Source organism: Staurois parvus, unplaced genomic scaffold (genome assembly GCF_062004578.1).
Source record: "Staurois parvus isolate SC_StPar_1 unplaced genomic scaffold, SC_StPar_1.0 ptg000195l, whole genome shotgun sequence".
Lineage (NCBI taxonomy): Eukaryota > Metazoa > Chordata > Amphibia > Anura > Ranidae > Staurois > Staurois parvus.
Window position 1 is genome coordinate 11,574,277 of NW_028317991.1, and position 25,707 is coordinate 11,599,983.

The 25,707-nt window shown below is 41.8% G+C and overlaps 1 protein-coding gene across 2 annotated transcripts in view; it reads left to right on the top strand.

Annotated features, from left to right (window-relative positions):
- Nucleotides 1-25,707, top strand: part of CRYZL1 (crystallin zeta like 1) — a 47,027-nt gene that overhangs the window by 19,339 nt on the left and 1,981 nt on the right. For both annotated transcript variants that reach the window (XM_089677962.1, XM_089677964.1), the window contains 6 exons: nucleotides 2,138-2,271; nucleotides 5,089-5,200; nucleotides 13,492-13,512; nucleotides 19,194-19,292; nucleotides 21,724-21,842; nucleotides 23,261-23,365. In XM_089677962.1, the coding sequence (XP_089534088.1) occupies nucleotides 2,138-2,271; nucleotides 5,089-5,200; nucleotides 13,492-13,512; nucleotides 19,194-19,292; nucleotides 21,724-21,842; nucleotides 23,261-23,365 (590 nt within the window). The remainder of the gene's footprint in view (nucleotides 1-2,137; nucleotides 2,272-5,088; nucleotides 5,201-13,491; nucleotides 13,513-19,193; nucleotides 19,293-21,723; nucleotides 21,843-23,260; nucleotides 23,366-25,707) is intronic.

Here is a 25,707-nt window from a genome sequence, read left to right on the forward strand (position 1 = left end):
TTGTTTATAAAAAAAAAAAACCCAGTGTTTGATTAAATACCACCAAAAGAAAGCTCTGTCTAAAAAAAAAATTATAAAAATTTCATATGGGTACAGTGTTGTCAATTGCTACAGCACAAGTTGATCAGGAGGTCCCAGCCAATGATTTATGGCCGAGACCTGCTGATGAGCTGAACGAATAACAGAAGTGAGCCCTGTGTTGGTAAGCAACACAGGGCTCTCTACAGACAGCAGTGATGTGCTGTTTTTTCTCTCCTTGCAAAGCAGGGAGTAAAGAACTGCACATTACTTAGCGAAAACGGCACACAGTACACACACTAAACATTGTTAAGCACACAATAAACCCTATGATTGCCCCTAAATGTTAACCCCTTCTCAGCCAGTGTCATTAGTACAGTGACAGTGTATATTATTAGATAAGTAATTAGTGTTGCGCTACTCTGTGAAAAATGAATAAATTAATGTATCACCATAAACATCTCATGAATAAAAAAAATAAGCATAATTCACTAACAATATAAAATAAATAATAAAGTCCAACATGATCAATAGTGAAACAGTCTCTGTGCTTCTTAGCCAATGACTATCATTTACATCAGTGCTTCCACTTATAATCAAGTGCTCCACCACAAAAAGAAATTCGTGTCACCTCCACCTTAAAATTGAATGGCCGCTCACCTGAAGCATCGGACCTATATACATAGGTCTAACAAACAGTCATTCCAAAAATGGACAGCAAAAACTTGTAATGCATAATATTAATGGTGTTTGTTGAACCAGATAACGATACCTGTAAGGTCCTCTTCTCCACTCGGCATCAGCATAAGATATAAGAAAGGGCAGCCTTTGATCATATAATATATGTAGTTTATTCAATATAAACAGCCAAGTATGCACTTACAAAGATATAGTGTACAACTGCATATTAGCAAAACCCTGAACTTCCGGTCCGTGGCTCCGTAACTGGAAGTGACATCACTAAGCTCCGCCCTGCGCGTTACGCCACAAACCCACGATGCTTTATCAGGGATAGCTATCCCTTCCAGCTGGATCAGATAGTGATCTGATGTGAGGAAAGCACAGACAGTGCAGTAGTCAGACCTTGCAAAGGAAATCTGCATGTGTGGCTGTCGTAAAGACTTCATTGATGTCCAATTATTGCTTTTGTTAATATATGGTTATCACTTCCACCTGGCAGCACTAGGGTTGTCGATTTGAATCCCAATCATGGCACCACCTGCCTGGAGTTTGCATGTCCTCCCTGCGTGGGTGTCCTCCTGGTACTCCGGTTTTCTCCCACACTCCAAAGACATGCTGGAAGGTTAATTGGCTCCTGTCTAAATTGGCCCTAGTATGTGTATGTGAGTTATAGGCCTTAGATTGTACACCCCTTGAGGGTTAGGGACTGATGTGAATGTACAATATATATATGTAAAGCTCTGCGTAAATTGACAGCGTTATATACACTCACCGGCCACTTTATTGGGTTCACCTGTTTAATTGCTTGGTAACACAAATTGCTAATCAGCCAATCACATGGCAGCAACTCAATGCATTTAGGTATCTAGACATTGCGAAGACCACTTGCTGAAGTTCAAACTGAACATCAGAATGGGGAAGAAAGGGGATTTAAATTACTTTGAACGTGGCATGGTTGTTGGTGCCAGATGAGCTGGTCTGAGTATTTCAAAAACTGCTGATCTACTGGGATTTTCATAGACAATCATCTCTAGATTTTACAGAGAATGGCCTGAAAAAAATAAAATATCCAGTGAGCGGCAGTTGTGTGGGCGAAAATGCCTTGTTGATGTCAGAGGAGAATGGGCAGACTGGTTGCTGTGACATTCAGATGGTTCAGAATTTGACATAAACAAAATGAAAGCATGGATCTATCCTGCCTTGTATCAATGGTTCAGGCTAGTGGTGGTGGTGTAATGGTGTGGGGGAGATTTTCTTGGCGCTAGCAAGGTGTACCTAATAAAGTGGCCGGTGAGTGTAAGTACCAATAATAATAAATATGGCTGTAAGCACTCCTTCAGCATACAACTACTAGAAACCATTGTTATACTTTACATGGGACAGAGAAGAAGCTTCTCATCAATTATTAACCATACACTATGTGCATTTGTATTTTCAGTTCACAAACCAGAGAAAGTGAGCTGGGTGGAGGCTGCGGGCACCATCCGGGATGGACTGTGTGTGTATACCGCCCTGCATTCACTAGCACGCCTGGCACCCGGGAGATCTGTGCTGGTACTGGATGGAGCAAGTGTATGTAATACAAGTCGTCTATATAACGCATCACTCGGGTAACATGTACTGCTGTAGCCATCCTGTGCTTTACTGATTGGCAAGTGTGCAGAGTTAAGGAATTAAAGTGCATATACAACCACAAACTTTTTTTTTTTTTTTTTTCTGGTTTAGGATGGAGTGGGGAAGATTAGAGCACCTGTCAGGCTCGGTTCACACTGCCGCGTCTTGGGTTCCGATTTGTAAGACCCCAAGTGGCATGACATCCCATGTTAGTCAATGAGAGCTGACTTAATTAGCACCACTGAAGTCTCTCCGACTTTAGAAAAGATTCCTGTACTACTTCAAGGCAACTTCTATCCGACCTGTGCCCATAGACTTTAATGGAAGTCGCCTCCAAGTCGGATCCTCATCTATAATGATGTAATTTGGATCCGACATTACAGGAAGATTACCCTGGCCTTCCCTGAAAGTTGCTTCAGAGTCGCTTCAAAGTAGTACTCAAGTCGCCTGGCCAGTGGTGTATTTGGGTTTTGTGCTGCCCTAAGCAACACAAAAATCATCTGCCCCACGGACACCAAATGCCCCCCCCCCTTCCACCTCCTGTGGAGAAAGCCTGACATTGACCAACAACACCCCTGCCCCCCAACTGGGAGAGTCTTCCACTATTTCCCCCGCGATAGAGAGAAAGACACTCATCTTCACAGCTCCTGACATCCCCAGGAATGAGAGGCAGGCTCTGCATACACCATCAAGCAGCCCGCAGCCCCTCTCGGATCCCACCTTGTTCCCATGGCGTGTGTGTCCCTTCTTCCATCCCTTCTTCCGGGGGGAGATGCCACCCCCCCGGAAGAAAAATTCCACCCTAGGCAAATGACTTGTGGTAAATACGCCCCTGCGCCTGGCAAAGTTGCACTGTAAGACGGCACAACTTTCAGGCCGTAGTGGTGTGAACCGAGACTCGGGCTTTATTGGTACCCGGGGCTCCTTTGGAGAGATGGCCCCTTACTTCCTGTAACAATAGTTTACCAGACAAAAAGTGAGGGGAAACATACAACAGGGACACACAGCAATAAAAAGTCTTCCCTTACTCTACTAGAAAAAGTGTTTTTATTTCTCCCTGTGTAACTGTTGGAGATTTTCATCATTGTGATGGCAAAGGAGGGGAAATCTTCAGAACAGAGCCCCCGATAGCAATATCATTTGATCGGGGTTTTAATCCTTTTCCACTCCATGCAAAACATTTAAAAAATTGGTCAGAACACAGTATACTTATGTTAGATATGACCCCATGAACAGAAGAATGAAATGAGTCATGTCACCCCACCTCAACTGCTGCCTTGCCCTAATCCTTACAGTCGTTGTTAACCCCTACATATACCCAGTGAAGTGACTAGCCTCAGGTGATACACAGAGATAAACAACTCCTCCTACATACGTTGTACCTGTTAATCTGCTGTCTTCTCTTAATAGCAATACTCTGTAAAAGGGGAGGTCAAAGCCAACAAGACCAAGGGGAAATGCTGAGCGAAAGTTATAGGAAGCCAGTGGGTGATTCCGTCAATCAGCATCTATCCTGTAGGCCTCTCACACCTATCTAAACTAGGAAACATTAAAGTGTTACTAAACCCAGGACCCTGCATTCACTATATCTGGTCTTCCCGGACCCTGCATTCACTATATCTGGTCTTCCACGGTACACAAAACATGGAAAGGTAATTATTTTAGTAAATATAAACTGCTAAATACCTTTTCAGCAGTTTATAGCAGTATTGTGACTTCTGTCAGTGTCCAGCTGAGCATTGGTTAAAGCTTGTAGGAGGCGTTTTCATTCTCCTCTGACTGTCCTATAAGGCTGCATATCCCCTGACACTCTGATTAGCCCTGTGCTGATCACATGCATCCTCCCAAAGAAAGAAAAAACTCTCTAGAAATACACAGCAAAACACACAGGGCGGCATGGCTGCAGAAAAGTGTGTGTGTGTTCGTTTCCATACAAAGCAATGTGCTTACAGTGTAAAGCGCGCGCACACAGAAACACAGTTAACCCTTTGATCGCCACAGATGTTAACCCCTTCCTGCCCAGTGCCATTACTACAGTGTCAGTGCTTTTTATTAGCACTGATCACTGTATTGTTGTCACTGGGGATGTCAGTGACAGTCCCCCCCCCCCCCAGTGTCAGAATGCCCACCGCATTCCTGTTATAAGTCGCTCCTTGCCGCCATTACTAGTAAAAAAAAAAAAACCTTAGAAAAATGCTAGTATATATAAACTTCACAAAAAACAATTAATTTACACGTATTGGGATTTTTGTTTAGCAATGACATGTCGCAGAATAAATTTTGTCCAAAATTTATGACGAAATTAGATTTTTTTTTTAAAATTTCCTACTGGACATGTTTAATAGCAAAACAGTCAAAAATATTGGGTTTTTTTTCTTCAAAATTGTCTGTATTTTTTTGTTTATAGTGCAAAAAATTAAACCGCAGAGGCAATCAAATACCACTGAAAGAAAGCTCTATTTGTGGGAGAAAAAGGCCGTAAATTGAATTTGGGTGCAGCGTTGCATGACTGCGCCATTGTCAGTAAAGTGCGCCATGTCGCAAAAATGGCCTGGTTAGGAAGGGGGAGTAAATCCTCTGGAGGGCAAGTGGTTAATATCTGTTAACATCCTTAACTCTGCACATTGGCCATCTACTGCAGATTGACAGAAGTAAGTGAACAGTCACATTACTGCAGCTTGATGGCAGCAGGGCAGGTTAAGCCCATTTTGTATAGCAGAGTTGGGAAAAGCCAAAGACACTGTAATGAAATGAACATCTTGCTCTTTCTCATAGCCCATCGGCACGCTGGCCATTCAGCTCTCCCATCATAGAGGAGCCACGGTGATCGCAACGGCCAACAGTGAGGAGGACAAGCAATACCTGGATAAGCTCAGACCTGGTGTAGGTGAGATCTGCGAAATGCACATCACACCGCTCAGGGGTAGTAATAAGAACCTCACTTCCGAAATGGTCCTTCTGAAAAGGATCTGAAGATTAGCAGTTCCAACATGTAGAATCCAAAGGTCTGGACGGCTGCACATCCAACTTTATTGCAGTAGTAAAAATACATAAATACAGCAAAAATGACACTGAGGGCAGCAAGTAAAGGCAACGCGTTTCATGAATAGGAGCTGAAATGCATGAATAGTGAAATGCGTTGACTTGCCCTGCTGCCTTCACAGCGTCATTTTGCTGCATTTAAGTATTTTTACTACTACAATAAAGCTGGGGGTTTCTTCAGGGCTCGTTCACGCCGCGGTGCAGAGAAGTCAGTTTTTCTGTATGCATTTTGCAAGGGCACAATAAAATCAATTGTAACCATGATAAATAGGTTGAATCTCCCTAACAGAAACACAAGACAGCAAATCTGTATTCTGACATCTCTCCACCCTACGCAAGTCTTCAAAAAATATTTTGGCTTTAGATAAAACTTAAATCTGCACTCCCGACACAAATGCTTTGTTTTAAATATATTCCTCAATAGCCGCAAAGGATGTAAATCTACTTTGTGCACACCAATTGCCTTCACAAACCCAGATATTACCTTGTAAAAAAAACAGCAACATCATTGCTGTGCAGCCTAGAGCTATGGAGTGGATTCAGCAACTCCACCCACTTGCAGAAATCTACAGGGGGGTATAGACAAGAGCAGTCACCCTCCACACACAGGGAGCAGTTTCTGCAGTGCGTTTTTGTGTTTTTTTTTCCCAACTTGCTGGGCAGATCAAAAACGCACTACATGCTTTTCTGCAGCATCACCATTGATGTCTAAAGAACCAAAAACGCAACGTTTTGCGTTTTAAAAAAGTCCCTGACCCTTTCCAAAAAACGAATAGGGTGAAAACGCGGAGATGTGAACCTGTCCCATAGGAAATCATGTTAAATGGACTGCTGTGCGTTTCTGCAAAATGCAACGGAAAACGTATAGGTGTGAACCTAGGCTCACACTGGATTACTACACAGATCTGGAGGAAATACACAAAGCGCACAAGATTTAACCTCTTGGCGCTGGCCGAACACAAATGTGCGGCCTTACAGCATCTAGGCCTAGACAGTGAGCGGCCTCACATTTGCGCTCTATTTAAAAAAAATGTACGTGTGCTGAGAGCGCGCGCCCAGCACACACGTTCGGTACTCACGGAAAGGTCCCGATCTCCTCTTTTTGATCAGGATCTTTCCTAATCATGTGACAGTGAATCACGGCGGTCACATGACCCTAAAACCCCGCCCCGTCACATACATTTTGTCCCTACTGCTTTGTCCTGTTCCCTGCCTGCATTTTGATTGTTCTTTCTGCCTGGAAATTTAGAAAAGTCCACGGCGTCCAAATAGTGTCCCTTTATGTCAAAATCGGTTTTACACCGGCTAGAGAACAGCGATAATAAATCAGAACTACTTGCAGAATTGAGTGATAATGATTCATGGGGGAAATTCGTCATCAGACACTGAAAACGATTTTGCGACTTTGCTCAGCGATGTGTGAACTTGGCGCTATATTTCAGTGTTTTTGGTTTGATTATATTATTGAATTAAATGTATTATTATATTATTTTTTTATGAGTATTTCTTTTTTTTTTTTTTTTTTTTATAAATATTTATTAAATTTTCCACTTCATATACAAAACATTTCGACATTTCTATTAAAATCATTATCACAAACGGTTTCTCTTCTTACGTAAATTATCCCTGTATATAACTTTCTTTTCTTACCCTCCCACCCTCCCCTTTCCACCCCCCCCTCCTCCACCCCCTCCCACGCTCAACATTCCCTTTACTCTCGTTAACTCCATATTGTTCTATTTTTCCTAAATCCCAGTTCTAAGTCTACTTCCAGGAATATTATCGCTTCATATATTTCACCTTTTCTCTGTAATCTTCCCAACCTTTCCATTTTTGTTTATACAACTCCAACTTATCCTCATGCGTATAATACAATCTTTCTGTCCTCTAGCCATCCAATCCTCCTTAGTTGGCACCTCTCTTTTCTTCCAGAATCTGGGTATCAAACTCTTTGCTGCGGTCAGGTAATGCCATATCCCCGAACTCTTATATGTTTTCACTGAGTTCTGAGATATGGAGGAGGCATAATTCTGGATCTAATCCTATATTAATTTTAGTGATTTTCCCTATCAAATAAACTATCCTCCGCCAGAACACCTGTATTTCTGGACACTCCCACCAGACATGATACCACGTGCCCTCCTCTCCACATCCTCTCCAACACATCCGTGATATTTCCCTGTTCATCTTGTGCTCCACGTTGGGGGTAATATGCCATCTATTCAAACACTTAAAATTTATTTCTACTTCCCTCATACTAATATTTTCGTGAATTAATGTGTACATTTTCCTCTGCTCCTCCTCCTCTATTTCTCTCCCCATATCTCTTTCCCATTTCTCTATGTGCGTTAATTTTGTGTCTGTGTCAAGTTCCATTAATATTTTGTGTATTTTTGCCAATCCGTGTCTACCATTTCCCCGTGACTCTAATATTCTCTCAAATGGGTTCCAATCTTTTCTAGTTCTTATAGGCTTTGGAAGGCTTTCAAAAAAGTAATATCTTAGTCTATCCATCTTATTAAAGACTTCACCCTTTTTTCCCTCCATGACCCTATATGATTCTATTTCCTCTCCTACCATTATATCTCTCAATTGCGCCTCCTGTTTTATGATCCATTTCCCTTCTATACTATCCTTACCCGGAATAAAAAAATTTGTGTTTCTAAGTGGTATTAATTGTAAGTTAAAAACCCACCCCTTTTGTTTGTGTAGTAAATCCCATTCTTTTAAAACATTAAGAGTGTACGTGCTTGTGCTCTCCTCTAGTTCCCTATATTGTGCAGGTACCCAAATACTTTTACTTAAACTTATTCCACTCAGTGCTGTCTCTATTTTAACCCAACTTTTCTCTGGATTATGAATCCAGTCAAAAATTCTCGCAATTATCCCCGCTTTGTAGTATCTCCTAAAGTCTGGTACCCCCAATCCTCCTCTTTCTTTACTTCTGGTCAGTATTTCATAGCCTATTCTAGGTTTTTTATTCCTCCATATACATTTTATTATCATTTTCCTAAGTTCTTTAAAGTATGCCTCTCGGAGTTTGATTGGGATCGTTTGAAATCTATATAATACTTTGGGGACAATTACCATCTTTATCAAGTTTATACGACCTATCCATGATGGATTTCCATTTCCTACTCTCCTCCGCTCCTCCTTAATCTCATTTAATAATGTTATATAATTAGCTTTATATAGGTTCTTAATTGAGGCTGATAGTTTTATTCCTAGATATTTTAGTTCTTTATCTCTCCACAGGAAGGGGAATTCCTCTTGTAATTTTTTCTTTTTCGCTGTTTTTGAGGTTTATGTTTAAGATTTCAGTCTTTGTCGGGTTAATTTTCAGATTCGACAGGTCTCCATACTCCCTCAATGCTTTCATTAAATTTGGAAGTGCTGTTCTAGGGTTTCCAACATAAAACATCAAATCGTCCGCATATGCCACTACCTTATGTTCTCCATCTCCTATCTTTATTCCTTTTATATCTATGTTCTTCCTAATCGTGGACAGTAAGGGCTCCAGTGATATCACATATAACAATGGGGACAATGGACATCCCTGTCTTGTACCATTTGACATCTTAAAATACTCTGATCTTCCTCCATTTACCATTATGGTAGCGGTAGGCTCTCTATATAATTCTCCAATCCACCCTCTCATTCTATCTCCTATTCCTAACGCTTACAGAGTGCCCATCATAAAACCCCAACTTACTCTGTCGAATGCCTTCTCAGCATCTATCGACATCAGTATCGTTGGAGTTTTCCCTTTTTTACCCTCCTGTATAAGCAACAATGATCTCAAAGCATTATCTCTGCCCTCTCTTCCTGAGACAAACCCCGCCTGGTCTCTATGTATCTACTCTGGCATCAGCTTTTTCAATCTATTTGCCAAAACCTTTGCATATATTTTATTGTCAACATTCAGCAGTGCTATTGGTCGATAACTTGCACATTGTGAGGGGTCTTTATCTTCCTTCTGTATTAATACTATATTAGCCTGTAAGGATTCTCCCCTTATCTTCATTCTATTCCCCAAAGCATTCATATAAATCTTCATTTTAGGAATTAAAAGCTCATTATATTTTTTATAGTATTTAGCCGTATATCCATTCGGACCTGGACTTTTCCCTCCCGCCATGCTTTTTAACGCTATCTTTATTTCCTCTGGAGTTATTTCTGCCTCTAAAGAGTTCAGTTGTGTTTCTCTTAATTTCTGTAGGCCTGCCTCCTCTAGATATGTCTTTCTTTTCTCCCTATTTACTATTTCCGGTTTCTTAAACATATCCTGAGGTATGATATTATGCAACTCATTATAATACTCTTTAAATATTCTAGCAATATCCTTGGTTGAGTGTACAAATTCCCCCTTAGGATTTCTTATTTTCTCAATATAATTTCTATTTTTCTTCTTTCTTAAAGTTCTCATTAAGTACTTTCCCAGCCTATCTCCCCATCTATACCTTTCACATGTTATTTTAATAAAGACTCTTCTTTTTTCCTCCTCCATTACTTTCTCTAATTCTTCTTTCTTCTTTATTATCAGTTGCATTATCTCCTTAGATCTTTCCCTTTTATGCACCTGTTCATGATCATATATTTCCTCTAATAATCTATTTATCTTTTCTCTCCTTTCTTTTTTGCCCCCATTGCAATGAGTAGACCTCTAATGTAAGCTTTATGTGCTTCCCACACCGTTGCAATCGAGACATCCTCTGTTTCATTCTCTTCAAAAAACCATTCAATTTCCCTCTCTATTCTTTGACCAATCTCTTCATCCATGAGAAGTGCCTCATTCATCCGCCACACATATCCTTCTCTCTCCTCTCTACCCCATCCCAACTTCATTGCAACCGGGGCATGATCCGACAGGGTGCTTTCACCTATTTTTGCTTCTACCACCAACTCTATCAATCGGTGTTCTACTAATATGTAATCTAGTCTAGAGTATGTCTCATGTACGTGTGAAAAGAAAGTATAATCTCTCTCCTTCATGTTCCTGATTCTCCAGATATCCACTAATTGACACTCATGCAGCAATTTCTTTAACATTCTCAAGGGCTTGCTTTCCTCCCTCCTCACACAGGAAGTAGTATCCATCCGTGGGTCCATACATATGTTAAAGTCCCCCGCTATTATCATACATCCCCTTTTAAAATCCATCAATCTCTTCAACACTTCTCTCATAAACCTCTCCGGATTTTTATTTGGACTGTATATGTTTGCTATTGTACACTCTATTCCCTGTAATTTACCTCTCAAAAATAAAAACCTTCCCTCCAGATCCGTTAATCTCTCCTCCACCTCAAACCTTACGTTCTTTGCGAAGCCTATAGCAACTCCCTTTGCTCTTTTAGTTGGTGAATCCGCATAAAACCATGTTGGAAAATATCTAGTCCTCAGTCTAATCTTCGATTCTATCTCTAAGTGTGTTTCCTGCAAAAATACCACTGAGGATTTTCTATGTTGAAGTTCTTTAAATAGCCTAAATCTCTTTCCTGGACAGCTTAACCCTTTTACATTGTAGGTTATATATTGGATTTCTTCCATCTTACTCTTTTCCTGCTAACTCCTTCTTCCTCCTTCCCTTCCTCTTTCTTATTCCTATTGAGCGTTTTTACCCCACTACACTTTTCTCCCCCCTTATCCCTCCCCCTCTCTCTCAGTACTCCCCTCAATCCCTTTCCTCTCCCTCCCCTCCCTCCTCCCCCCTCTCTTTAGGCCTACGTTTTTGCCTCAACATCATTTGTGGAGATAACATCCACTTTTGACTTCATCCTTAGGGCTACGCTCCTCCCATGGACAGCCTCCCCTCCCTCCGAATCCCCCCATTGACCTCTCTTTCTACTTATACTTCTAAAGAAAGAAAGGGAAAGAAGTTAAGCTAGGGTAGCGGGGGGGGGGGGGGGGGCACTGGATTGGGAACAAGGAGATTCAGAGAGAAGAAAAACAAAAAACAGAAAAAACCCTCTCTCACTTCTCCCCCCCCTCCCTACCTCCCCCCTCCACCCGTCTCCACTCCTCCCCTCTTTTTAATCTATTTCCCCCAGATTCTTCTTCCCAACCATTAATTTCAATTCTCTGCATTTCAATCTATCACAAAAGTTTCTCAAGTCCTCTGGGAACCTCAAATAGGCAGTTATTCCGTTTTTCCATCCTATTAAGCACTCCGGTACTCCCCATCTATATTGCACCTTCTGTTTTTTCATCAGCTCCAGCAAAGGCCTCAGAGCTCTCCTCCTCCGGAGAGTCTCCGATGACAAGTCCGCATATATTTGGATATCCATTTCTCCATATTTTATTTCTGATTTTCCCTTAGTTTTCCTCCAGATTCTTTCCCTTTGCTGCAGTTCATAAAATTTAACAAGTATGTCTCTCGGCCTTTCCTTCTCATAATTCCCCTGGAGTCTCCCGATTCTAGAGATTCCTTCTATATTAGTCCTTTCCATATCAGAGTTTCCCATTATAAAGTTCAGAATTTTGTAAACCTCCTCTTCCAATATTCCTCCTTTTTAAACTTTCCGGTATCTCTCTTATCCTTATATTTCTCCTTCTTTCTCTGTTCTCTTGGATTTCCGCCTTGTACTGCAATTTTTCCTGAGCTTTTTCCATATTAATTATCTTCTTCTCTAATTCGGAAATAATCTGGGTCTGATTTTTAACTTTCTGCTCCGTTTCTTCCACTCTTAGCAACAACTGCCCCAGATCATTCCGAACATTTACCATTTCTTGCTTTATTGTTCTCTCCAGATCTTTAAACATTTCTGTCATTTCTTTTTTATTTGGGATTTGGAGCTCTTTTTCTGTCTCTGATATTTGGTGACTACTGATATCCAAGTCCATTAATTGTTTAGGGCTTTTTTGCTTACTTAGTTCTAATTCTCCTTTGTCATTTCTGCTCTGGGGCCTTTCCGGGGTCACATTTCCCTGGGATGTGTACTTTTTAATTGTACCCGTTTGGGTCCCTTTTGGCCCGGTTCCTTTTGCACTTTTTTTCATTTCTTCTATATCTTTTCTATTTCTCTAGAGATTTGTGTTCAGAAGAAGCCGTTTATTTAATTTACAAGTCCCAGCCCTGTCCATTCACTTTTCTTTCCTACATATGTTCTTCTCTTTATTTATATATATTCTCTTCTCTGGGGGTCCCCCCTTTTCCTCACACTCTCTGTTTCCCCACAGCTCAAAACAGATTTTATATGTGAAGCCACAGCCAGACTCACTCACCCTCCTTGCATATTTCTTCTTGTGAGACGGCTCCAGGCTCCCTCCTCCAGTTTCTTTCAGCAGGTCAGCTCCTCTTCACCTCCTCTCAGGGGGACCCTCCAGGACTTTCTTCCGCTCTCTCCTGCCTTGGACCAGGCTGTTCTTCTCTGCCAGCATCTCGACAGGGGGTCGGGATAGCTGGACGTTCAGCAGTACAATGTCTCTGCTCCCTGTCAGCCGATGGCCGGCCGGCCAGCTTCCTTGCCTCCCAGGGATGCACTGCGGCTGGTCACGTGACCTAGCCGCGCCTCCCCGTCTCTCGGCAACCAGGCTCACTGCTCCAGCCTCTCACCGCTGCACTCCAGCTCCCAGGCTCTCCCTCCCGCGGGCCGTCACTCATCCGAGGGAGCCCACCAGGCCAAGGTAAATCGCAGCCTCCTGGAGCTCCATGCATCTAGGGGGGTTTGGGGCCAAGGGGGGGGAATCGGACGGAGGAGCCTCGTGCAGGAGCTCCTACCACGAACTCCCTGCCGCCGCCATTGTCAGGCTCCGCCCCGTGCTGTTTATGAGTATTTCTTAAATTATAATTTATGATTTCGTGTTTCAAGTTTTATCATATCCGGAATGTTTACTAGACTCTTGTTCGGACAGATTTCAGGGAGTTATTCCTAAATTACAGGCCTACAATAAAAAAATACATATTTCCGTGCAAAAAAATGGTACGGCTTTTGGTACAAAATTCCTGACATAATCATACCGCCAGGGAGGTTAAAGGACTGGGAGGTGTCGGCGCTAAGGGGTTAAGGAAGAATACACATGGTACTTCAATTTAGACAATATTTGCTAATCCAATTGTTTAGCTTAATAATTTTACAATTGCATCATTTCTAAGATGGAATTATCTGTTCACTTTTTTCTATTCTTGCTTGTTTTTAGGGGTGCGACAGGCAGTAGTAGGTGAGTCTTTATTTTACTGATTCTTTATAAATGATTTGATTTGTGTAACATAAAATGAGTAGCTTCAGTATATGTGGGTGTGCTGATATTGTAGCAGGCTGACCGTCTGCGGGTGACTTGTTCCTTCACTTCTCCTTTCTCCGGTGTTCTTCCTAGTCCATGGAGATGCACAGTGGTTAGGTGCTCAGCCTCACATCTGCTTTTCAATGTTGCAGCATGCTGGTTTAAATCTCTGTACATGATGAGAATATTGGACGAATGATCGATCATTTTTCTTTGCATGTTAGTCTCATTTCGAAAGTGAAGAGGTTGCTAAAGTTCCGAAAATTCTTGTACAACAGAATACAAATTCGGAAGAGATGTAATGTATTTGTATTGTGTTTTCAGACAAAAACAGTCTTTACTAAATGTATTTATTTCAGGTACTTATATAGCGCCGTCAATTTACGCAGCGCTTTCCATATGTATTGTACATTCACATCAGTCCCTAACCCTCACGGGGCATACAATCTAAGGTCCCTAACTCACATTCATACATACACATACTAGGGACAATTTAGACAGGATCCAATTAACCTACCAGCATGTCTTTGGAGTGTGGGAGGAAACCGGAGTACCCGGAGGAAACCCACGCAGGCACAGGGAAAACATGCAAACTCCAGGAGGTGGTGCCGTGGCTGGGGTTCGAACCAACGACCTGAGTATTGCCAGGCAGAAGTGCTAACCATGAAAATAGTACGATCTGGTGTTGTACGAGGAACATTTTTGTGCTTGTCCCTTCGATTTTGGACAAAAGCTGTGTACAAACAATCAGATTATTGTACGATCTCTTTGAAAGCGGTATTTTGCATACAATTTACTGATCATGTGTACTAGGCTTAATGCAAATTGTCGGCCGATAAACGAAAAATCGGTCGGCCCCGTTGCCGATGCTACCACCAATGTCCACGAAAAACGTCCATTTTTCGTCGATTTTCCAGCATGACCGATAAAAATAAAACGAGAAGATCCACGAAAAATGGCTGACAGGCTGGCCCCACTAACAGTGTGAATATTGGCCGATTTTTCATGCTGACGAAAATTCGGCCGATAAGCGACCCGTCTTTGGCCTGCATTAGTGTAAGTTTAGGTAAAATAAAAAAAAAAAACCCATCAACACACAGGATGGTACTTACATCTTCTGTCTGCAAATTCATCCATTGCAGGAGTAGGGGGAGGGGGTGTTGAGGAGGAACATGGCAGAGGACTTTGATTTCAACTAGGACAGCCAGTACTAGCACAGGGAACACTTCTTAAATGGAAGTACTCTCCCTTGTGCTGTGTTTTTTCATTCATTTATTTATTTATTTATTTTATCTTTTCAACGGTACATGCAGGAGGTAGCTTCTCAATAGGCAAATGCAAGTCAAGCTATACTGTAAACTCCATCTTGTATACAAGCAAAGAAGGCTCTTGCCTTGGCAATTACCATACATGGCAAACAGATATACCCCATAATTAACCATAGGCTAAACAACAGAGCATTTTAATTTTAAGGCCTTTATACCTAACCAAGAGCACCCCTGGATGTACAAACAGGGAAACTAAAAAGCTCAAAATTAGACAAGAGTTTAAAGGAGTATATAGGGTGGAGACCCCAACAAACTGTGAGTAATCCTAGTGGCCACAAAAATGTGCGACCTGCTCAGATCATCCACATGGGCCACGCACCTTCCTTAAAGTGTTGCTAAACCCCGGACCCTGCATTCACTATATCTGGTCTCCCACAGTACACACAACATGGAAATGCAATTATTTTAGTAAATAACTGCTAAATACCTTTTCTCATCAGCAGTTAGAGCAGTCTTGTGACTTCTATTGGTGTCCAGCAGAGCACTGGCTAAAGCTTGTAGGAGGAGTTTTTTATTTCTGCTCTAGGAGGATGCAGAACTCCTGACCTCTGTCTGAACAGTGCTGATTGGTCCTGTGCCGATCACGTGCACTCTCCCAAGGGAAAAAAAAACTCTTGCAATACCCACCTATCACGTACCTGGTGTTAGAGGCCAGTGGAGAGAGGGCTTCTCTTGCAGCTAGGTTCCAGACTCCCCTGAGAGTGGGACAGCAGGAGTCAGGCCCAAAGTGGCACAGGTCGCCTGTAGGAGTGCTCATTGGTGGTCCACCCAGGAGCACAGCTGATGCACTGAGATGGGATCTGCAGACAGGTGGTGCCTGTGCAAGGTATGCAAGCCTTCCGGGAAACAGAGGATCACAGGACAGCCTGTTCAAAGCCGAGGTCAGGTACCAGGTGGAGATCAGAGCAGACGTAGTCAGATGGGATAGCCGAGGTCATACACAGAGGAGCAAGAGAGAATATCCATTAGCCAAGCTGAGGTCAGATCAGGGGTTAAGCAGAGAAGACAGGTCCAAGAGCAAGCCGAGTCGGTACCAGGAAATCACAGATCAGAATAGAACAGGAACAAGGTACTGGGAAGCCAGAGATCAACCAGCACCTGAGAGTAGGGCAGGGCTTCCTTATGAAGGCTGTTTGGCGCCAAATTTGAGCCGATGTGAACTTCTGTAGCCATGTAAGGTACTGGCAGGGGTGCCAGGTCTCCTAACACCTCTGCCGAGGACAGAGCCCTGACACCACCAAACTGAGCATATGCAGAGTGTCTCCACATGATATGTCTTCTCAGGAGATAAGAGAGGGACTCTGGACGAAAAGGAGGATCAGAGAAGTCAGGATCAAACAGCATTTTTACATAATGCAGAGGATTAACCCCTTAGGTTCCACAGTGAGTATAACAAGCATGCTTTACTGCATTGACAGATTTTACTATTGGGTTTAGTAACGCTTTAACGGAAATTATGCCTGAGAGCCCATGATATCTCTATATTCAGGTGAGCATGTGAAGTCCATCTGGAACAACCAAGTTTTATTACATCATTCCTCCCAGTGACTGGTGGAGGCCATCAAAGTCTCCATCTGATGAATCTTGTTTATGCTGGCGAACCACAGCCAAACTAATGGCACAGTGGTCTGCTTCCAGCAAAGTGGTATGCAGGCCTTGGCTGCATTCAATAAATGCAGCAAAAGTGAACGTGTATAGCATTTTAGCGACGTTGGTGTTGAATATAGAGGAAGGCCACCACCTTCTGCAGGAGCTTGTAAGCAGATCGCTGGTGCCATGCAGGTCTCTTGCAGATCTGTCAGAATATCTGCTTGCTGTACGAGATGTGCGAACAAGCAGATATACTGACAGGAAGAATCAATGAACTACCACGGTGCTCTACCTGCCTCTATAAACATTCAGCATGTCACCTGCAAGGACCTCTGACTTGAATCTTACTGGCCATGTCTATCATTTGTTGACAAAATTGAAGTTGCCCTAAAGCCAAACTCCTCCTTGCCACAACTCTTTATTTCTATATTCCTTGCATTTAGGCTGGCCATACAGTAGCAGAATTTTTCATACAAAAATTTTGATTTCGTTCGACTTTCTAATGGTTAGTGGGGTCAAACTGGAGTTCTTTTTTGAACAATATATCTTGCTAATGTACTGTGATACATCTAGGTATTTAAGTGCCATCAGCACCAGATCTTGGTGATGGCCTTAGTAGAGTCTCCTAGGCATAGGAAAAACCACTGTCATCCTCAAATAATTTATTAATTTAACAGATGTATATTCATATAAAGTATTGTGGACATAAGACAAAATGGTGTTTAATGTTGGTCATACATTTACCAATTCAGTTGAAAATGAAGGCACAGTCGCACCATCCCAAGGCTTTCCTCTCAGCTGATTTTCTCATTAATATTTTGGCTTGGTTCTGGGAGCTTGGTGATGCAAGCCACCCAGAGAACCCACACCCTGAACATTTAGAACCATGAAGAATTGGTAGCAAAACCACACTGATGTTCATTTTTGGTTTCCAGAATACTTTATAATGCTTTAGGGTTTAGTTCCTTTTATCAACCATCAGTGCCATAAAGACACTAGGAATTTACACTTGACCTTACTAAGACATCTGTCTGTCCTTGAAATGAGGCGAATAAGCAGTACGCATGCAGTCAACAATTCCTCCCTTAGTAAAGGGAGAATTGGGTCCATTTGTGCAGAGAAATCTTGGTGAGCAATAGTGAGCTCCTCTTAAAGGAAAAATCTTTATTGGTCAAAAAGAATGCCCCACATGCATTCTGAAAGCAAGCAGGAGGAAGAGGAGAAGCGTTAAGCTGCTGCAAAGAGAGCCATACAGGGGATCTGTTCCAGTAATTACCCCTTCCCTCGCTATACCAATCACCCTCCCTGCCCACAACTGATTCACCCAGCTGCCATGGCCCCCCTGCTGTCCTGGGCTCCTTACTGGAGGACTAGTGATACCCCCTTAAACACTGCCCTGCCCACATGGCCCATTTATGACCTGAATCTGGCTGTGTATGGCTACCATAAGATAACCAATATCACTTTTGTTAGTGTTTTTTTAATTTGTTTTTTTTTTTTTAAAGCTTTATTCCATACAAATGACAAGCTTACTGGGTTGGCCTTCTCATGACAGCTCCTGCAACTTATCTTTTACAATGATATAATGGTGCTTCCTTGTCTCCTGAGCCCATGTCTTAATTGGTTTGCACTTACATAGGCTTCTGACCCCTACAATATACAGTCTGTTTAAATCTTTTCCACATTGCTATGGTGAGTCACCAGCAGCTTCTATTTATTTTTTTTTTTACAGTACGTGCCATGTTGCAGGTAAACTTGCTGCGCTCCAGTTTGGTGTGCAAATCAGAGCATCAAACAAGTAGCTTTGAGATATTTACAATTGCCTTTAACTACCCCAACAGTATGGATGTTATTGCCTATAGCAAAAGTTTATGCTCTAGCTGATGTATTTGATCATAATAGATAAATAGATATTTGATTGGTTGCTGTTAACAGCATTTCCACTTTTCCTTTCTTCTGTTTTTTCCCACAAGTCCAATGAACTTTATTGATCAAATACTCATAAACCAACCAGTCGGTTTTAAGTTGTGAGTCTTTTGCTGCAGACTAAAAAAAATGTAAGGATGGATCTGATTGGTTGGAATCAATTAACATAGGATTTGTTTCTATCAAACCTTCTGACAAATGATTTTTGTCCTCAAATCTTTCGACTGCACCAAGCATCTCAGCCCAACCTCCCCCGAGGAAGTAACAATCAATTGTAGTAGATATTTTTGAATAACTACTTTTCCTGAAAGTAGACTTTCTCTCCTCTCACCTGTGCTAGCATAAAATTTAGTTGAGCTCATTTAGTTGAGCGAGCATTTAAATCCTACAAATCACAAAAATAATGCCTACACTTCTGATGTCCATGGTTCTTCATTCTCATTTCTGGAGATCTAGGACCCACGGCAGTCTTCTCCTCATCTTGTAGATGGGCAAAAGAAAGAAAGAGTTAAGTTTCTTTTCTCTACAGGAGAATGAATAATTGGTGCCTGTCCTACAATACCAGACAATTCCCAATATCAGAAGTGCTTCTTTATCCCCTGATTAAACATCTGCAAAGCCTAATAATCTCCCTACATGTCCTGCAATCCTTGTATGTCCACAAAAGCATACAAACTAGAGCTACAAATAGGTGAAAGTTATTATAGTAATATTTTAATTATATTTTAGGCAATTTTTATACCTTCACTTTTTGTTTTTTGCCCCCTTCCCCAGCTCGTGTTATAGACTTGTCTAAAGGTAATATTGACTTGGCAGAGAAATGTTTGGAAGAAACAGGAGGCCTGGGAGTTGACATTGTTCTTGATGCTGGAGGTTGGTTTTGGACTTTATAGTAATTTTTTGTGTGTTTTATTTTTACTAAAAATTGCATGTGAATACGTATTTACCACTTGCAGGCAACAGGTGTGGAACTGCAAGCATTAGAGTAATTTTGTAGCTCAAAACACTGCACTTTTGAAAAAGAAAGCTGAATAGGAGAGATTAGATTACACACACTAGAGAATGGCGCTAAGGAAGTTTGTTCATGGGCAGGGCCGCATCCACCATTGCCTCCCAGGAAGACACCGTAGGAGGAGTAGAAGAGGGACCACCGAAGGAGGATTTTTTTCTTGGCATAGAAAAGTAAAAAAGAAATCAGCAATTTGGCGCTAAGGCTCAGTGCACATTCTGCCGAATATTGCCCGTTTTCTGTTTGCTAGTGTGTACAGCAGCCTGTTCAACAGAACCCAGTCTAATGACCAGCTTTTGTTGAAGGGACATACTGGAAAACCAGCATCATAGAATATATCCGACACACGACCCTATGGGGTTTATTTACTAAAGCTGGAGAGTGCAAAATCAGACTCACTTCTGCAAGAAACCAATCCGCTTCCAGGTTTCATTGCCAAAGCTTCATTGAAGAAGCTGAGGTTAGAAGCTGATTGGTTTCTATGCAGAAGGGAGTCTGATTTTGGACTCTCCAGCTTTAGTAAATAAACCCCTATGTGACCTCGCTGTCCAGTCCTTTTGGGGTCCTATCTTCACGTGTTTTGTGATTGTCGTAGACTGGCTAATTTCTGGATGGGTGTTTTTTATTTACTAAATCTCAGGTTGGAGCTGTCCCTTCCTGTTTCCCCTGAGCTGGGGATTCAGGATGATGAGCAGCATTCCCATCATACCAAATTGCTGATTTCTTTTTTACTTTTCTATGCCAAGAAAAAAATCCTCCTTCGGTGGTCCCCCCTCTACTCCTCCTACGGTGTCTTCCTGGGAAGCAATGGTGGATGCGGCCCTGCCCATGAACAAACTTACTTATATCAGAATAGAGGTTGCCCTTGGAAATATGATAAAGTGTGGTCCCCTTGGACTTCAAAATAGTGTTCCTTTCTCTGCCTCATCTCCCCCTTTCCTTTTTTCTTCTCCCCTATTCTCCCCCTTGATTTCATCACTGGTTCTACTCTCCTTATTCTTCCTGCTACCTCCCTTTATCTTTCCTTTGGATAAATATCCCCCTATGAGCCTCCGATGCCTTCTCAAGGTTTAACTCAGGGACCTTTGACTGAGTGGTAACTTAATACACACTGTTCTTTACATGTCTACTTACTGTTCTGTTGAACTGTATAATTGTACTTTATTAGATTAATGTATTTGGTCTATATGCATGGCATTGTATTTTGTACATGAGTTTATATTGCTCTGTAATACTCTTCAATAAAGCACTCCTGATTTGTAAAAAAAAAAAAAAAAAAAAGTAAAATGTATTATATAAATATTAAAAGACAACTATATAGAACTTTTTTTTTTTTTTAAATAAAATTTGCCAAAACATATTTAAATATTAATGCTGGATAAATACGAGGGGCATTCAAGTCAAACCAGGACTTTTATTTTAAAGGTATTAAAAGGGATGCTAGCATGGCGGTACTACAAGTAGTAGTAAGTGGCAAGTGTGTCCTATTACTGATGGTGTCACACATGTCGGGGGCCAGTCCAGAGACTGTTAATCAAGATGGCAGACAACAGTGTTAGTCCGTGCATGGAACAACATGTGGTGATGTTTGTTGTGAACAAAGGCATAAAACCCGTGGATATCTGCAGAAGCTTTCAAGCACATTACAGTGATGAGACGCTTAGCCGCAGTAGGACATTTCAATGGTGTAAATGTTTCAAAGATGGCCGTACCTCCGTCAGTGACGATCTTGGCCATGGTGGTTCCCAGGATTTTCTACCCTGTGGTGCCACTATCAACAGTGAATATTACTGTCATGTTCAGGCTGGTTTGATCACTAAGGGCGTCCTGTTTCTCCAGGACAACGCACAAGTTTATACTGCTCACCGCACTACCTGCACATTACAGCAACTCGACTGGAAGGTATTGCCACATCCCCCTTACAGCCCAGACCTCGCTCTAAGTAATTTCCACCTGTTTGGACCCCTAAAAGAGTTTCTCAGAGGTCAGCATTTCAGCACTGATAATAAAGTGAAACCGTCTGTGCTAGGATGGTTCAGATGTACTGACAAATCTTTCCTTACAAACAATTTCATGGCATTCGTTAAACGCTGGGATAAGTGTATAAATGTAGCAGGGGAGTATGTAGAAAAATTAATGCATTTTCCACTCCTTGAAATTTGTTCTTTTATTATATAAACTCAAAAGTCCCAATTTGACTTGAACTCCCTTGGTACATATTGAATTTACTGCCAGAAATTGCAGTGGCAACAGTATCATGCAGCATGTGAATGATGATCTGTTTCTTGTTCTCAGTGATTCTTTACAATACAGATGACCACGTTACAAAACCAAAACTTCAGCCTCACAAACATGACATCATCACACTTCTTTCTGTCGGAGGACACTGGGTAACAAGAGAACACAACCTGCAGGTACCCATATACTAGACCAAATACTAATGGCCTTGTAACTATCATTATTCAATTGAGGATTAGGTTAAAACAAGTGCCAAATAGGAGCTTTGTGAATTTAGCTTTATGGGTGCTACAGGATTGTGTGTCCATCGTCTATAAATCACCTACTTCTCCCATTGCAGATATTGTATGTTGACAGCCAGCCCTGCCTCCTCTCGTAATACCCAAACAGCAGCTGCATGTAACTTGATGCAGCTGCTGTTCAACCGAAAACTTTCCAGCAGGCTACTTCGATAAAAGTTGATTGAACAATCACATGAAACTGAATGAATTCATATTCCAGCATCAAAAAAAAATAAAAAAAATTATATATATATATATATCAATGCAATTATGTTGCTGCTGCAAACATGTCTTCTTTTAGCGCTGTGATACAAAATAATAAACGTGCAGTCCACCAATCATAAAAAAATATTGTACACCTTCACCGGTTGTGCTCTCACTTGGTGTATATGACCAGACCGTTAAATGAGGTCATAAAAAGCTTCTGTCCCTTTAATTGGACTTCTTGGTAAATGGATAGGATTATCCCTCTTTCCTTGGGATGGATGGACGGAGTGTTCCCTCTTCCCAGCAGGGGATCGCCTTGCTTTCTTATGGATTTTCCTGGAGTCGGATGGATGGATGGAAATATCCCTCTTCCCCTCATAGGTATAATAGCTATGAAATGTAATCATGAAATATAGTGCCTTATCCTCTTTAAAATTAATGTATTCAATAAAGTAGTGCACTCACATGTATTTCAAGTTAAAAATGCATGAAAATGTTGAAATGTGGATTTACAATGTATTTTTGAAAAAAAAAAATATATTTTATTTAGATGATGGAATATTATTTATTTAATATTTATTCACATCTTTATTATCGCAATTGGTAGTGGAGCGCGACACTATTTTAGATTTTATTCTCTGACACAATGGTATGAGTATGTGTAGAGTGTAAGCAAACCACATGTTTTCACAATTTTTACACAATTTTCGCTATTGTATTTGGTTTTACACCATTTTTAGCATCATTTATAATATTTAATTATTTATTAACACTCTGTATACTCCGTAGTAGCGCACAAGACCCCACACTTTAGTAGACATTTGGTTCTGTTGTGGGCTGCTGAGTGGCAGTGTCACATAGCCTGGGCATTGAAAAGAGTTTTTCAGAACAAAGGTTTTATTTATTTTGGCTGCATAGTACCATTCAGTGCTTTTTTTTTTTTTTTTTTTTTTTTTAACTGCACTTCTCCCTTAATTAGCAGAACATCATCACTATTTTATAAATCTTTACTTATACAGTATGCATGTTCATTTATTCATTTAATGTGTATGTGTTTACATGAGGTAAAAAGGCATTTCTTTTTTCAATGATCTTTTGTATTGCAGCTGGACCCACCAGACAGCCACAATCTGTTCCTGAAGGGGGCATCACTTTCCTTTCTCAATGATGAGATCTGGAACCTGTCCAATGCACAGCAAGGAAAATATCTGCATATCCTTTTCTGATCTGCAGTAATTCATAATAATGAATATTTGCTGGCCAGCCTCCTCTGGACTTTTTGATGGTGATTGATGTTTGGCTTTAAAGGATACATTCACCTTTTGACCAAAAATAATAAATGCACTTTTTTTTTGCAGGTAAATAAAAATGTGCATTTATTATTGTTGGTTGCAGGAGCCTGTAAAGCATTGCACCAGCGATCAGCAGATTGCTGGTGCCATGTAGGTCTCCTGCAGACCTGTCAGTATATCTGCTTGCCCGTACATCCTGTAGATATACTGACAGGAAGACTCCATGATCTACCACAGCGATGTGGTAGTTGATTGAGAACTACAAGCCAACAGCTGCTAAGGCTTTCGGGATTTGTAGTTTATTCATTCACAGTGTTCTGTGAATGAATGACGCGGCCGTGTGGGGGGAGCCACGCACGGCTGCACTGTTGTTAAAAAGTGACAGCTTGTACGGTGAACTTCTCCCCGTACTTCTGTCACAGGGAGGTGGGGGGGGGGGGCAGCAGGCAGTGGCTTCAGCTATGGGAACAATTCACGTGCTCCACCATAAAAATTGGTGGAACATGTAACATGTTCCCAAAAGTTAACTTCTCCTTTAATCAGAGGTGTTGAGCTGTAATTAGCACTGTATACGTGCATGGTTTTCTCAAGTGGCTTTCTTGATGGTTCCACCTCCATTCACAGTGGTTATCGTCATTACAAATATAAAGAGGTTTGTAAAGTTGGGTCTCCTGGACTCTAAATGTTTGTTTGCAAGTTTTTTATTTTTAAGCTATAGGGAAAATCCACTGCTACAATAGGACTTTTGTTGCATTAAAGTGGTTGTAAACCTCAGATATGAAATCTGAACAAAGCATATCTGTCTATAGTGTGTACTTGTCTCAATCCAGAGCACTAAGCATCATTTCTCTCTGCTGCCTTGTTCCTCTGCTATCTGCATGAGTCACTTCTGACAAGTTTTCCTGACACCGAGGGAAAAAAGGGGAGAGGGATCTCCAGCACACAGCCTTTGACAGCCTCAGCTATGTTCCTGTGTGCTGTGTGAAGGGGGGGGGGGTGTTTCTTCCCTCCAATCAGCTCTCAGACCTGTCCTCACTAAGCTCTACAATGTGTGATTTCTGCTCTCCACCCCGTTTTCTGACATCTCAGACAAAATTTATAAATTCTTGACTTTGAACGGATGTGGAGAAGACTGCTAAATAGGTACAACGTGTGTGGGAAGATTTGTTTCATCTACTGTATGTGTATATCTGAGGGCAGTCACTTCACTTAGTATATGTAAGGGTTTACAACCACTTTAAGGCTGAACTCCGGGATAAGCAAATATCGTCTAAATACATTTGTCATGTGTATTCTTCCTTGAATCTTGGTGTGATTTTGTGTATTTCTTTCAGATCTGTGCAGTAATCCAGTGTGAGGCTAGGTTCACACTTCTGTGGGTGTGTGACTGTGGGGGAGATTTACTAAAGCTGGAGCACTCAGAATCTGGTGCAGCTGTGCCTGGTAGCCAATCCGCTTCTAACTTCAACTTGTTCAATTAAGCTTTGGCAATAAAACCTGGAAGTTGATTGGTTTCTATGCAGAGCTGCACCAGATTTTGCACTCTCCAGTTTTAGTAAATAACCCCCTGTGTGTAATTACATGCTTCCCTGCACCCACAGCAAAAACGGGCAGCTGTTAGTAGACGCACAAGGGTGCCATTAACCACTTGCCACCCTGCCACTGTAGAAATACAGCGGCAGGGCAGCACTGGCAGGCAAAACCACGTTTTAAAACATGTGTTTTGTAAAAAGGGGGCGCGCGATCACCGCCGCGGATGTCAGTCACCGGGTCACAGCCGATCCTTAGCGGCGGTTTCCCGGCGATCGGCGGTAAACAGTGACACGGAGCACAGCTGCAGTAGCTGTGCTGTCTGTCACTTCCTTGTCCGCTCGAGGATGAGCTGATCGAGACAGAAGAGTTTCTCTCTCTCGATCAGCCTTGTCCCGTGCAGCACACCCCCCCCCGCCCCCTAGTAAAACACTCCCCTCACTCCTATAACCCTTCCCTGCAAAATAAAGTTAACCCCTTCCTCCCCAGTGCCATTAGTACAGTGTCAGTGTTTTTCTTTTTGCACTGATCACTGTATTCGTGTTTTTGGGGATGTCAGTGACCCCAAGTCAGTACCCCCCAATGTCAGAATGTCCGCCCAGTCCCGCCATAAGTTGCTGGTCGCTGCCATAAGTCACTGATCGCCGCCTTAATTCACTGATCGCCGCCATTATTAGTATAAAAAAAACCCTAAAAATCCCAGTATCTTTCCCGCCATTTGTAAACGCTAT